We start from the raw sequence: 15,231 nt of genomic DNA, 5'->3' as shown, positions 1-15,231 counted from the left end.
TCCCTCTGCAAAGCCTCCCTACCCTTAAGAAGGACCCTTGGGGGGGTATCAAACAAACCTGCGGAAGTTTGTTTCAGAGACCTGAGAAGGGTCTAGTGAGTGCCAAGAACAAGTGCAGGAACAAACTGTATGTGCCTGGAGCTGGCTGGAGGGGGAGCAGTGGAGGTAGGAGATGATCTTTTCTTGTCTAAGGAGGAATGCAGAGCATGGAACTGTTGCAGTAGGGACATGAGGTAACCAAAACCGTTGTCTGGGCTAACCAGTATGGAGCTTTGGAAGGGCCTTCCTAGGAGAAGAAAAGGCCAGGAGGTTGTCTGTGGGCCACAGGCCTGGGCGGGTTCTAGTGGTTGCACTGGGGAAGTGAGTGTAAGGTGGTTGTCCCATGTTGTCACCTTTAACTGGCTTATCTTTCCTTTCTTAGATCTGCGACATTGCAATAAACTGGGCAGGGGGCCTGCATCATGCAAAAAAGTTTGAGGTAATGGGATGAATCGGTGTACTTCTCTATCTTTTTGAGTCTCAGGCCCTTTGTTAATCCCATTCTAATGCTCTTTGGTTTTCTCCGTCTTGCCAGGCTTCTGGGTTCTGTTATGTCAACGACATAGTTATCGGCATCCTGGAGCTGCTCAAGTAAGGACATGGGGCAAGTATGGCACTGTCCTGGCTGGTGTGTGGTTTCCCTCTCTCCCACATTTGCCTTTCTAGAGTCCAGGAAGGCTAACAACTTGATTTTTGGCCTGGCCTCATCTTTAGGCATAAGAAAGGGGGGCTTGAGAATTGGGATATCTGACTTCAGTTTTGCAGTATGCAGCTTAAGGGATAGGAGAGGTCTTCAATTCCATTTCTCGTCCATCTGTGAAATCCTCATTTCAGGGTCTCCCGAGTCTCAGCGCTTTTGCCACAGTGAGCCTTTTGTAGGTAAATGCAAATTCTGGCTCACTGGAGATAGTTAAATGACTTGAATCTTTCTTGATCTGCCTGAGTGGCTTAAGAACAGGACTTGAGCAACGCATGGATGATCAAAGGATGCTTGCTTTGAGTAGAAAATAGTCCATTTTTTTTTTTCTTTTTAGAAAATGAAAAATAAACTCGGAGTGAGAGGAGAAGTTACAGAAATACCTCCTGTTTCTTGGATCAATCTGTGATTATTTTTTTTATTATTATTCTACAATGCCCTCCTGTCTTCTGAGACAAGATATTATGGAATTAAAAAAGATTTGGGGTTGACCAGATAATAGTTACATGACTGGTGGCAAGCTTACTTGCTCTCAAAGTCAGATTTACAGGATGTATTGGGGTTTCTTGTACCTCCTTTCTCTCTGCTAGTGTTCCTTACTCCATGTTTGGAACCTCAGGTCTTCACTGGGTATCTCTGCACACCCATTTTCTAGTCTCACGAGTCCCGTATGCCAGAGGCTTCAAATACAGCCCTCATGGGAAGCTGTACCACATCCCTGTTCTTTTGTTCCCTGTTTTCAGGAACCGTTTCTGCAGCAGGTGGCTGCATACTTGGCTTTGCTTCCCACCGTGGGAGTACCGTGGTGCCTCTGCTCTTAGAAGGTCCCTTTCTCCCTTTACCAGTGTGCAAGGCCTCTGTGCATCCATCCCCTTTTTTCATCCTTGCTGTCTTTTGTCTATAGGATGAATAATCCGGGCTGTCTTAAATAGTTGATGTCTCTCTTGGGAGACTGAGGCAGGGTACTGCTCTGCTAAGCAGCATGGGCCAGCACCATCAAGTGGTTTGATCAGATCACTGCAGACATGCTGAAAGCTGTGGTTCCAGCGCCGATGGCACAAACCATGTTCCTCCTCTCTGCTTCAATGTTGTCTTGGTTTTTTAGGTCCTCCCCAGTCCCCTAGGTTTTGCCATGGATGCCAGACTCCCTACTCTCTGGGAGTTGACCAGATACAGTGTTCCCTTATGAAAAGTTGGAGAAGTTCTCTCCAGCTGAGCAGGCAGCTCTAGAGCTGGCAGGCAGGGATGGCTCAGGGCTGTGTCTCCAGTGCTCTGCAGCACATCAGCTTTGACCGTTACCCCAATGTATTTACCTGTGATGATCACCCCTTCTTCACCCTCTGTCTCTGTGACCCAGCAGGCTGCTTCTCCAGTAAATGTAGTCCAGTTCTTGGTGCTAACCAGCTGGGACATAGTGCTGCCAGTACTTTGGCACGTGGAGGGAGTAAGTGTTCCTACCTCCTTGTCTGGCTTGCCTTTCATTTCCACATAGGGTTAAAAAATTATTTGCACTCTTAAAGATGAATTAATGGCACATTGTTTGTAGAGGAAACAAAAGCCCACAACTTTCGAACCCCCAGGTGGTTAATATATGTTCTCTTTATCATGTACTTTCCAAGATATTTCTGGCCCCAGGTGAAAACCTTTTATTCTAATATCTCTTTCCGAGCACATCAGAAGAACATGTTTTAGTGGTGGGGTGTGTTTGGCTGTGTACAAATGCCACATTTCTAAAGCCATTTGATATGCCTGGGGTAGAAGAGGTGAGTTCTTCTGGCGAGTGGGCTTGCAGGTAGATGTCGGTGGTGGTTTTCAGAGCTCTAGGTGACACCGAGGCGTGTGGGGCAGACAGTAATGCTGGTTTTCTTCCTGTATTCCATAGATACCACCCCCGTGTTCTGTATATTGATATTGATATCCATCACGGAGATGGTGTGCAGGAAGCCTTCTACTTGACGGACCGTGTCATGACAGTGTCATTTCATAAATATGGGAACTATTTCTTTCCTGGTACAGGTATGTATTTTCCCTTATAGTGTGACCATGGTCTTGCTTCAGAATCCTTTGAAAGCTCTGCTGGATTATAGAAGTGTAAAATCACAAAATGAGAGCTGTGGGGAGAAATGATGGAAGAAAGGGCATGAAAAAGCAATTGTAACAGAAATATACATATAACATATGTAACATATATATATATATACACACATATAACAATGTAACAGAAATATACATAGAACAGAAATGTAACAGAAGTATAGGTATTTGTAAGACAGAGGGATCCTAGCTGGGTTAAGAGATTAAGGCTGGATGAGGCCTTGAGCAACCTGGGCTGGTGGGAGGTGTCCCTGCCCACAGCAGGGGGTTGGAACTCGATGATCTTTAAGGCCCCTTCCAGCCGGAACCATTCTGGGATTCTAAATCCAGACCAGATCTGGCCTTTCCACACCTCTGAAGTCTCAGAGCTGTTGTGACTCTCATATCTTTCCCTGGCCAGGTGACATGTATGAAGTTGGTGCAGAGAGCGGTCGTTACTACTGTCTCAACGTGCCTCTACGAGATGGCATTGATGACCAAAGTAAGTAGGTGTTTCCTGCTGTTTCCCCTTGCCCAGACATTTGTGATCCTTCTGCTCCAGAGCCACGACTAATCTACCTTTCTCTCCAAAGGTTATAAACACCTCTTCCAACCTGTCATTAACCAGGTGGTAGATTACTATCAGCCCACCTGCATAGTACTACAGGTAAGAAAGCAAACCTCTGTGCATGTGTCCATCCCTTTCAGAGGCTGTTCAGGATTGGTGTGTCCTTGGCTGAGCTTCCCTCTGTGCCCTCTGGTGAATGAGGGTGGCCAAGGGCTGGGAATGCTGCTGTGTGTCTGGAAAGCAATACCTCTGTAGCCAAAACTCAGTTGTTCTTTTTCTCTTCCCCAGTGTGGTGCTGATTCTCTGGGTTGCGACCGCTTGGGTTGTTTTAACCTCAGTATAAGAGGACATGGGTAAGTACAGCTGGGCTTGGGCAGAGCACTTAGCTGAAAGACGATCCTTTAACCTGAAGGGCTCTAAGGAGTCCTCTGCTATCCTGAGCTTTGACCTCAGCCTCCCAGCAGCACCAGCAGTTTTTTGGGGTTTTTGAACTCTTGTTTGACAGGAGGGGGTCTCAGAATGAGGTTTTGTACGAGGTGCTGCAGAGCGTTGTCTCGCAGAGCAGTACATTGCTCAGCTCCCTGGGTGGAAGCCCTGCACTCTGGGTGTATCACAGCGGCCACAGTGGTGTTTGAGCGCGCGGTGGCATTTCTGACGCGTGAATGTGTGCTACGGTTGACAGCTCTGACGCTTTTTCTTTGGGGCTTTTAGGGAGTGTGTGGAGTATGTAAAGAGCTTCAACATCCCCTTGCTGGTACTGGGGGGAGGCGGTTACACAGTCCGCAATGTGGCGCGATGCTGGTGAGTCTCTTCTTTGTTTGTTGAAGGTCACTTGCTAAGCAGTTGCTGTGGGCTTTGCCCCTGCATGCACTATGTAGCTTTCTCTGAACTGAGCTCTTCATATTTCATGTTTTCAGGACTTACGAAACATCGTTGCTTGTAGAGGAAGCAATTAGCGAAGAGCTCCCATACAGTGGTAAGTTGGAGTTCCATTTTTTCTTCATTAGCTGAGCTAAAGTACTCGTTATATCAACTGAAGAATTAACACTTCTATTCTGCATTAACCAGAGATAAGGCCAGGGCCAAAGTGGCAGCACTTTCTGATCTTAGAGATGGCCTTAGTCTCCTTCTACCTCCCACGTGTAGGCTTTGCTGGGCAGACACACCCTTACTGTGTCATTCATCATTTAATTTCGGTCCTTTCCTGTTCAGTGCCCTGAGCGTTACTTTTGCTCGCTCTGTTTCATGAATTCCTTGTGGTTGCAGAGCTGTACATCGCTGTGCTTTTTAAGGTCTGGCCACTCCTGGCGTGGTGGGAGAGTGAGCTCCGCGTCTCTGCAAAGCAGAGCAGTGGGTGGCCGGGCTCCCTTTGCCTCTGTGCTGTAATTCTCTTGCTTGTTCCATCACAGAGTACTTTGAATACTTTGCTCCAGACTTCACCCTTCATCCTGACGTCAGTACAAGGATTGAAAATCAGAACTCTAGGCAGGTGAGTGCCTGCAGCCCTGCTGCGGTGTTCAGCTATGTGCTCCCAAAACCCTGTGGCTGATGCTCCATCCTGTGAAACCAGGTGGAGCCCAGGCAAGGGAACTGTTGCAGAGCAGAAAGCTGACTAAGAACGAGCAGAGCCTTACCTCTGGGATGTCAGAAAGTCTTGTAGCATTTGAGAACCTTGCTAGGCTGTCTCGCTCTTTTCGATGTGCTTAAGTCTCAGCGATTAAATTAACTCTTCCATCTCCTCTGCTCAGCTAAATAGCTTTTTGCACAGGTTTGTTTCTCATGGCCACCACATGGAGATGTAGGCAGGTAGCAGTGCTAGTAACTGTGACTCTGTGCAGACTGCCAGGTCTCACTGTTGTGGTCCCTCTCTGTTTTTTTCTATGTAGTACTTGGATCAGATCAGGCAGACAATATTTGAGAATCTGAAAATGCTGAACCATGCTCCCAGCGTGCAGATCCATGATGTCCCTTCTGACCTGCTCAGCTACGATCGCACCGATGAGCCTGATCCAGAGGAAAGAGGCTCTGAGGAAAACTACAGCAGGTACCAGCTCTTGTTCTGGAGAAATGAGCTTCCCTTTCCGTCCCTGCTAGGATGGGCAGGCGATATGCTGGAAACCATCTGTTTTCTAGAACAGACACTAGGTCACTTCTGAGTCACTAGTTTTGTCCAGGGAGCCTCTCTCTAGAACTGTGTGGTCTCCTCACATAACATTTCATGGGGTGTTGGGTGCAAGGCGTCTTCTGACGCTGGGCAGTGTGACCGAGGCATTCTTTGGCCCCACGGGTGCTGGGGCTCTTCTCACTGGTGGTGATTTTCTTTCCCCCAGGCCTGAAGCTGCCAACGAGTTTTATGATGGTGACCATGATAACGACAAAGAGAGTGACGTTGAGATCTGAGGACTCTGGACTATGGGGGGTCCTGCATTGGACATGGGTGCTTGGAGCAGATAACTGGGCTCCGTAGGAGCCAGTTAGCCCTCCCATCGTGTTTGACTGCATGTGGTGGCAGCAGAAACAACACCACTGCAGGCGTCTGCTCCCTGGAGAGGCAGAGAGCAGTGAAATATGTTCCGTACTTTCCACCACATGTCACTATTCCGGCTGTCACCACTCTGGGAAATGGAAATTCAAGTAGCGCTCAAATCTGTGCTGGGTGCTGGCTGGCAGCTGCGCGACTGCCATCAGAGCCTGACCTGCGCTAGTTCAGTCACCCCTGTGACTCCCATGAAGGCTTCTGCCAGCAAGGTGGGAGCTGAAGCGCTTGTGCCTGTGATCTCTGCCTCTCTTCAGCAGCAACACCTGATACATTCTGTTCTCCCCGGCTCTCCGCTCAGGTACCCAGTCGACTGTCCTCTGAAGCCTGCACTGAGAGTTGCTTCCTGATGTCCCTTCTTAGTCGTCTGATGCTCCACACCTCAAGGAAAACTGTTCGAGAAGACATAGGATAGGGGTCGGGAGTGTCCCTGCAGCAGGGAGCAGCTTGATGGAGCAGGATGGACGAATGTATGCAGAGCAGAGTCTTGTTTGTTCCCCCAGACTCAGTTTTGCATTCACAAATGAGTACTGTAACACTTGCCGAGCTGGACCTAACTTCCTTTTCTTTATTCTTCGAGAGGCTAAAATCACCATGGAATAGAGGTTTGGCTGCCAAGGTCAGTACGTAGTGTGTCTTGCACCTCTAATGTAGCTTCCAGCTGGGTTTTTCAAGTTCACACACGGCCCTTCTGTGTGTTAGCAAGAGATTTGGGCTGTTTGCTCGGAGTGGCAACCATTCCCTCTTAGACTGTGCCCAGGAGACATTGCTCTGCTCATGGGTGAGGGAAGCTGCTTCCTCCAAGTCCTGTCTTGCCCTCACACAGCAGAGATTTCTCTTGGCCATCCCTCAAATCTCAATCTGCTTCTCCTCCAGAGTTGTCACCTGGTACCTGTCGTGGTTTGGAGTGTGCCGTTAGGGGAGGCGGGAGGGGTTTAGCCTCTGTCTGTACTGTTTGTTTACTGATGTCTTTAAACATTAAATAAGAGGCAGTATTTTTCTTACCTGACCTGTTGTTCGTCTCTTTAATGCTCACACCTTTTTGACTCATGTCATCCCAAGGATTGAGAACACACGTATCATTCCCGGCAGGGTCGTGTCCTCTGACATCTGACCTGTCTGAATGAATGGAGGGCGTTCGGCTCCTCCGAGTGCGTGCTGGTGAGTGTTCAGCCTCAATGCAGGATGAGGAGAGTGCCCCAAGTTCCCTTACAAGAGGACATCTGGGCTGTTGGATGCTCCTGCCTGTGCCTCTGATTCCAGTAAAAGCTTTGCAGGAAGCTGCAGGGCTGATTCAAGACACCTTCACGCAATTGTAGATATCGTGGTTTCTTTGAGTTGCAATTTCCTTAAGAGTCTGCACTTTGCAGCCTGTGGTAGTGACTGTTTCTCTTCATTTTCAGACCTGCCGCTATCTCCCTCCCCAGGTGCAGGACACTCGCCTTTTATCAAATAAGCTGGTGCTGGCCTGCGCTATCTCCCTCCCCAGGTGCAGGACACTCACCCTTTATCAAATAAGCTGGTGCTGGCCTGTGCGGGTTGATGTTCCTCTTGGGTCTAGCCTCTGCCAATAAGCCTGCAGAAAAACAAGAGAGAGAGAAAAGAAGGAGGAAATATTGAACAGAAGGTATCTGACTTGGGACGTGAGGGCCAGAGGGAGAAACCGAGTTGACCCGATCTGTTGATGTGTTGGCAGGCGATGCCTGTTCCTCTTGGGATGTTAACGCAACCGCCAGCCCAAAGCTTCAGCTTTGTGATGAGGAGGTGAAGCTTGGCCACAAGCAAGCTCCAGTTCATGTAACTTCAGCATGGGGCAGGCAATAAGTCAGTGTTCCTCCCACTGAGGTGTCCAGAGAAATAAGTTATCGTAGAGTTAGGCTAGGTGTGGAGAAGGTTGATGAAAGGTTTAGCACAGCTTCTGTGGGAGGAATGACTCCTGGCCTGCACCAGCAATGGTGTGGCCAGCAGGACTGGGGCAGGGATTGTGCCCCTGTACTCGGCACTGGTGAGGCCAAACCTTGAATCCCTTGAATCCTGGGGTCAGTTTTGGGCCCCTCACCACAAGAAGGACATTGAGGGGCTGGAGCAGGTCCAGAGAAGGGCAACGAAGCTGGGGAAGGGTCTGGAGCACAGGTCTGACGAGGAGCGGCTGAGGGAGCTGGGGGGGTTAAGTCTGGAGAAGAGGAGGCTGAGAGGAGACCTCATCACTCTCTACAGCTGCCTGAAGGGAGGGTGCAGTGAGGTGGGTGCTGGGCTCTGCTCTACAGTAACAAGTGATGGGACAAGAGGAAATGACCTCAAGTTGCGCCAGGGGAGGTTTAGGCTGGATATTAGAAAAAATGTCTTCACTGCAAGAGTGATGAGGCATTGGAACAGGCTGCCCAGGGCAGTGGTGGAGTCACCATCCCTGGAGGGGTTCAAGAAACGTGTAGATGTGGTGCGTGGGGACACGGGTTAGTGGGTTGGGTGGTGTGGGGTTGACAGTTGGACTCGCTGATCCTTGAGGTCTTTTCCAACCTTAATGATTCAGTGATTCTATGACTCGATGGATGAGGTTTCTCAAGCTGGGGAGGGAATGGAGCTGGGAAAGGATTTGTAAGGTCTGTAAAACCACGAGTATTGGACATGGTTTCTCCAAATATTTAGATACTGGAGGAGCATCAAATTAAACTCACGAGTGGCCAGCTCGAAAGGAAGAGGTTGCTTTGCACACCCCTGGCTGAGCTGTGCAAGCTTTTGCCACCAGGAGCTGTGAATGTGGTTTCACAAAGGGACTGTGGGTGGAAAAAATCAAGGTTGGTAATACAAAGACACTTCTGGGTGCAAATTGTCAGCAACTGGGTGAGCACCCTGAAGAAGCATCGCTGTGTGCTCACCCTATGCTTGTACCATTCCCACGTTTGGCTGCTGCAGAGCAGCCACGGGGCTCGATGGCCCTGACTCTGACCCCTGTTGGGTCAGCTCTCTTTGTTTCAGGTATTCTGGATAATGTTCTTTACAAATCAGAAGACACAAAGTGCCCCTCCAGCGACCAGCCAGACTTGTGGAAAAAGAAACACTTGTGTCTGAATGGAAAGTAAAGTGTTTTTTTTTATTCTGGCTGGCCATCTCAGCTGGTGTCAGAGCTGGCTTGCTGGCATCCCCCGCTGTGACAAAACTGAGTTACAGGAGTGATCCAGGCTCCCACCTGGGGAGTGTTTGCTTTGGGGGGAGAAAAGGGGGCTCCTCCTCCCCTTGTAATTCTCTCTTACCTGGGAAGATGGGAATGAACTTACCTTGCAGCCCTCCCAGCAAATTCCTTCCCCCAGCACTCTCCTGGCTTTTTCTTTTCCTGTCCTGTTTTGAAACAGGGATGGAGATTTGGAGTATCATCTGACCTGGCTTTCTAAAGGTGGGTGGGGTTTTTTGGTTTGTTTTTGTTTTTTTTCTTGGAAATAACTAGGAAACAAGTTCAGGCTGCCAAGATTTATTTATTGCTTTTCCTTGTAGTTGTATTTTTGCCCTGCAGCAGAGCTGTCAATGATAAGAAAGCATGATGCATTACACCTGCAATCCAATCTTTGCAGGGCTACTGGAGCTGCGCTGGACCAACGTTTATCCTTGCCATCGCCCACTCACGGCCGCCTGGTGCCAAGGTAAGATCAGGGTGAGCCTGAAACCCCCCGCACTGACCTGGATATCCCGGATCCGCTGGGAAACCTGCACCTCCTGGCCACTGGCTCACAATCCGCAGCTGACGCTGAATAACTGTCAGGCTGCTCCCTAAAACAGAGGATGGGCTGGCGACAGCTGGAATTACATGAGGCCTGGTTTAATTTTCTGTAAGAACACACTCTCGCACACCTCTGCGCAGCAGCGGGAGTTTCTAAGGTTTTGGGCTGTGCTGAGTTGCCGTGATGGATGGGCAGGAGAGGGTGGCAATGATTTTGGCTGCTGGAGCATTATTTTTCCTATCTTGCTGGTTTTTTTTCTTGATTTTTCCCGTCTCCCCTAGCCCAACTCGTCCTGCCTGCGACAGTAAAGACTTGGGGGGGTCCTGGGGCTGGTGTCACTGTTCCTCTGCCACATGGTCCTGGCTCAGCATTCAGGGGAAGAAGCGCAGTGGGCAGAGCCGAGCAGTCCCGATGGCTTCTCCTGCACCTCCAGCTTTTAGAGGAGCTAACAAAAACTTGGGGTTTTTTCCTCCTAAATTATTGCTGATCAATATAAAAAACACTTACTGTATTATTTTGGGCGTTAGTTTAGTTTTAGTTGCTGATACGGGCACCCGGGGCTTGGCAAGCTGTGGCACTGATTTCCTTTCTGAAAAAAAAAAAAAAAAAAGAAAAAAAATAGTAGTATATTTCCATTCTGTATTTTTGTTCTTACTCTTTAATTTTGCGTTTTCAGGAGACTCCAAAAATATTGAGTTTACCTGTTGGTGTTGCTCGTTTTGGGTTAACACTTCAGCCCGGGGTCCCCAAGGCTCTTTGCACATCAAAAGCCAGATGGATGGAGTGAAAATCTGCCCCTGTGAATCCATAAAAACCCCAAATGATGCTGAGAGTGTGTGTAGTCTGTGAAGCTGTGCTTGTGCTTTTTGATGATCAAATAAAGTCATTTATTTTCGGGATTTGGTGGATGGACGCCCGAGAGTGTAACTCAAAGCCTTTCTGGAGCTCCTCTGTCGTGGAAAGCGGAGAGGCAAAGCCTGGCTCAACGGGGACCAAGCAGGGTCCTGGTAACAGGTCTGTGGTTTTTTCTTTGTGCTTCTCCTGAGCTTTTGGAGTGAAGGAGCCTGTTGGGAAGCAGCTGATTTTCCAGGCAGTGCTGACTGTTAAACCTTTGTCATATCTAATATGGAAAGAAGAGTTCATGTCTTCTCTTCTTCTTTAGCCTCAGGTTCCATCAGTTAATTAGTGAGAAAATCTGTATCTCTTGGAGGAGTTTTCTCTCTGCTGATGGTATTACTGTTATCCTCTCTGTTGTCCCTTACTATTATCTTCCCCCAAGGGTCCCAACTCCTGAACTCAGATGACGTGGGCAGGATTTTGGGAGTGCCATGGCCTTTATTGATTCCAGAGTGTGTGTTTGAGGTCAGAAAATCACTCTCCCAGTCCCCAATACTGTTGAGTTGGACAGAAGTTAACAATTATAGAGTAAATTTTCCTAACGGCACACAGAGATGAAGGATGCTGCCTTGGTTTTCCTCTCTCTCGGAAGCCTTTGGTGTGAGCCACAACTCCTGCCTTGGGGAGGGTTTTGCTGTTTCTCCTCTCTACAGCCTAACACAGGCTGGCAGGCAGGTTGCCACCTTCTTTCCTAATTTCATTTTTCAGGATGTGGAAAACAAGCTCTTCCAGCCAACGCACAGCCCCACTGGGTGATGTCTTTTTAGATAACTCAAGGTGGAGAAAATTGAAGCAGAGTGGTGGAACTGGAGACAATGTTTTTTGCTGATGGGGTTTGGTAACAGAGAGCAGGGTTCAAACCTGTCCTACCTGATGCTGGGCTACAAGTGCTGCCACTCGCTTCTGCCTAATTGTACAGGTTGTGCTTGATCTTTCTGACAGAGCATGTGCTTACATCTTAATTCAAAATTTAAAAAAAAAAACAAAACAAAAACACAACAACAGGTTGCAGCTCACACAGTGAGGGAAAACAATGTTTGAGCTGTGGGCATGGGGCTCCCCTACCTCCTGAAACTGCAGAATGATCCTCTGCAGTTTCCACCTGGTAGGAAATAATTGAAGCTGTGATGGGATGCAATTGAAAAATGCTGTTCCTGTCACTGCAGTGTAAGCAGCTGCTTCCAGACTGTGCCCTCTCTGAATCCTTCCCAGTGAGAAAGATGTGGCTTGCCTGTGTCTTGGTGTGAATATGTGCTGTGGGAACCTTGGGGCCAAGCCCGCTGGGCTGGAGATGGGCTGTTGGGAGGTTTTTGCCTCTTGGGTTAGGCAGAGGCATGAATCTTTATCTCTGGTTGTGACCACAGTACGACATGAGGGCTGGGTAGTCGGGTTTTGAGAGGTTTTTAGGTAAAGCAAGGAAGCCCCCCATATGTACACACATACATGTACCCCGTGTACATCCCTGCTTAGCTCTGTTTGTTGCCTCTGCAGCTGGACTCGGAACGGACAGCACAGAAGAAGACAGAAAGGGACTTCAAGGAGAAACCACTTGATGCACGTGGTGGGAAGGAGATGCTGGACATGGAGAAGCAGGAGCTGGCAAGCAAAGTCTTCTGTCCGAGTGAGGAGGTCCATCTCGGGCTGAGACATGGGCTGATGAGCTTGGGATGGGTTACAGCAGGTCAGAGACTGTGTCCTTCTCAAAGAGCTCTGTCCCTTTCTGGGGACAGGTGACATTGGAAGGAAGAGAAACAATGATGAGAGGCTCCCCTGCGGAGAGATTTGGGGCCCTCAGGAGGTCCTGAGCCACCTTTGCTTAAACAGGTAGAGCCAGGAAAAAGACGAAGAGGCTGAGCTGGGGCTGCTCTGGCTGCTCCCTGCTTTCTTTTCCTCTTGGCAGCAGCCACAGACCTGAGGCTAGCAGGATCAGTCAACACAGAACAACTTGAATTTCTCCCTAGCCCAAAACCAGTCTCTGGGTTGGCTTTCCTTGGGCTGATTCTCACCCTGTTCTGCTGCGCAGGCAGCTCTGGTGGTTTGTTGTGCTCCGGAGAGGTTTGAATCTTAGATTTAATGTGGATATTGTCTGCCTTGAATCTTTCTTCCTGTACTTTGTCCAGCATTCCCCTCGCACGCTTCTTTCAGCTCAGCATCACCCAAATCTGCCCTGGAGAGAGCTGGCTTATGCAGGACTGACCCTGGAGTGTCTTGGCTTTTTCGTGGACACACAGACTCCCCCTAGAAGCTGTTAAGCACATTCTTAGAGTTGCTTTTTTGTATTAACAAAAGCATGGGGCAGGATAAAGCAGAAATGTTGTGTTGGTGTTTTTCAGGATGCCCAGGGTTCGCTGGCATCCCCAGTTCAGGCACCGAGTGTCATGCCCTGCCTGGAGCCCAGGCAGTCCGTACGTACTTGTTTTTGCTCTCTGGAGAGCAAAGGCTGAACTGTTCAGGAAATTTTGAATGTGGATGTTTCTGCTCCTGTGTCTGATAGAACAGAAAATGCACACTGGTTTTTGGTTTTTTTTAAACAGATTGAGTACTTTACCCTGGAGAAAAACAACAGAAAGCCAGATAAAGCTTCTTGCAATTGTTTGTACAAAACAAATGCTCTTGAAATTGAAGTTCTGTAGAAATCCTTTTCTTGGTGACTACCTGCTTTTGTAAGCAGCTCCTCTGATGGAGGAGAGAAAGAAAAACATCCCTGTTATTGACCCATCTCCCTCTGACTGTTTACCTTTGACAAGATGAGGGAGCACAGATGGGAGGGAAGGAAACATTCGGTGAATTTTGCTGCAGTCCTTGGGCCCGGGCAGTTGGCTGTGGCAGCTCCTGCTCGGCCTCTCCCCGTTGTGAGGCAGGAGGGAGGTGCCCAGGGAACCCTTCTCCCTTCTGAGATACTGGGAACTGTGGGCAAGAGGTTTCCTCTCACCAGGCTTGTCCTGCCTGATGCCAGAGACAGGTCAAAAGCTGAGCAAGGAGAGAAGGGCGCGTGGGAAAAAGGTCTCGTGCAGGGCAAGAGAAGATCTATCGGGGTGTTTGAGGTGTCAGAGCGAGGGCTACAGGCTGGCTGTGGTGTGGACACACCACCCGAAGAGCACAGGCTCTGGCAGTCCTGCAGATCCACTGACTTTCTTCTCTGTGTATCCTCACTGACGCCAGGATGGTGCAAACAGAGAATTGGGGTTTTCTTTCTCTGCTACACCGTGCGTCTGTAGCACCCTGCTTGATCTTCACGGACATAGGTTGCTGGGGCACTTTAATATATATTCGCCAGCTTCCTAACAATAATAAACCACTGAATAAGCCACCACACGTCTCTGGGGCCTGTTTCAACCCCTGGCTTGCGGGGTTGGGAGCAGACTCTACTCCACTGTTGTGTGTCCTGCTGTAGCTTGCTCGCCAGACCTCTTCTGAGGTCACCTCGCTGCAAGAGTCACAGAATGTGTTGCAAGGGACCTTAAAGCCCATCCACTCCCCCCCCCCTGCCATGAGCAGGGACACCTCCCCCTAGCCCAGGTTGCCCAAAGCCTCATCCAGCCTGGCCTTGAACCCCTCCAGGGATGGGCCATCCACAGCTTCTCTGGGCAACCTGGGCCACTGCCTCACCCCCCGCACAGGAAAACATTTCTTCCTCAGATCTCATCTCAATCTCCCCTCTTTCAGATTAAAACTGTTGCCCCTCATCCTGTCCCTCTGCCCCCTGATCCAGAGCCCCCCCATCTCTCCTGTAGCCCCCTTTCAGCACTGGAAAACTGCTATAAGGTCTCCCTGGAGATGCATCTTTCCCTCTATCAGCTCCTGGGAGGAGAACTTCAAGTCCCCAGGCGATGGTACAGGTCAGCTGTTATGCCACCTTCTGCTCGTTTTTTCATTGACAAGGGAAGTTGGCAGCATCTTCCGAGGAGGATGGGGATTTGGGCTAGACCTGATCGTTTGGGAGATGCTGTGGGGTGGTACCCTGTTTGCCCTGGGCAACTGAGCATGAGCTGACTGCTGGTATCTTCTTGTTTCTGCTTCAGATGGAGAGGCTGCAAGAAAATCTTGAAGGCACCAAGAGAGAAATGGCTTCAGGCTCTTCCTCCTTGCCTGCAGTTTTGCTTCCAGGCACTGCAGGGAACATCCAGCCACCACCACCCATCCGCTGCCAGGGGCTGTTCCTGGAGACTTCCCAGCAGCTCCTCCACTCCGGGGTTGGTCTGGCATCCAACCACCTCCATGAGGAACGGGTATTCCTCCTCCTGCCCTTGCCTTCAGATTCAGGGGAGCCTGTGCACCACTGCTGCTTCTATGGGCATCATCTCCAAAGAAGATTCTCAGCCAGGTGTACACGGGCAAAGACTAAGGTAGGACCTACATTTTAAAGGCCACCATACACCTTGTTCTTTCACCCCAACAAGCTCATCCTTTCCCTTGTGACTCATCTCGCATTACCCTGTCTGAGGGGCTTCTGTATTCTATAGAAAAGATGATTTTCTGTAGGAGGTGATTTCCGCTTTTCCTCTGCGTGCGGAGAGGGCAGGGCAGAGCACACAGGGACCTAAAGTGCTTGGTCCTCCTGAAACTCCTGGGCTGCATCAAAAGCAGTGTGACCAGCAGGTCGAGGGAGGGGATTGTCCCCCTCTGCTCTGCTCTGGTGAGACCCCCCTGCAGTGCTGCACCCAGCTCTGGGGTCCTCAGCACAGGACAGACACGGAGCTGCTGGAGC

General features: G+C 49.6%; 1 protein-coding gene across 1 annotated transcript; it reads left to right on the top strand.

The window, feature by feature from the left end:
* Positions 1-421: 421 nt before the first annotated feature.
* On the top strand, positions 422-5,780 carry HDAC3 (histone deacetylase 3; the record flags this gene model as incomplete). Its single annotated transcript, XM_010076676.1, has 11 exons — positions 422-478; positions 575-630; positions 2,619-2,752; positions 3,231-3,311; positions 3,403-3,476; positions 3,666-3,730; positions 4,089-4,178; positions 4,295-4,353; positions 4,787-4,866; positions 5,264-5,421; positions 5,708-5,780. Coding segments are annotated over 11 exons (924 nt in total), but the record flags the coding sequence as incomplete, so codon positions are not given.
* Between the last annotated feature and the right edge of the window lie 9,451 nt (positions 5,781-15,231).

The sequence above is a fragment of the Pterocles gutturalis genome, unplaced genomic scaffold (genome assembly GCF_000699245.1).
Source record: "Pterocles gutturalis isolate BGI_N339 unplaced genomic scaffold, ASM69924v1 scaffold46283, whole genome shotgun sequence".
Classification (NCBI taxonomy): Eukaryota; Metazoa; Chordata; class Aves; order Pterocliformes; family Pteroclidae; genus Pterocles; species Pterocles gutturalis.
This window is presented reverse-complemented; position numbering and strand designations above follow the sequence as displayed.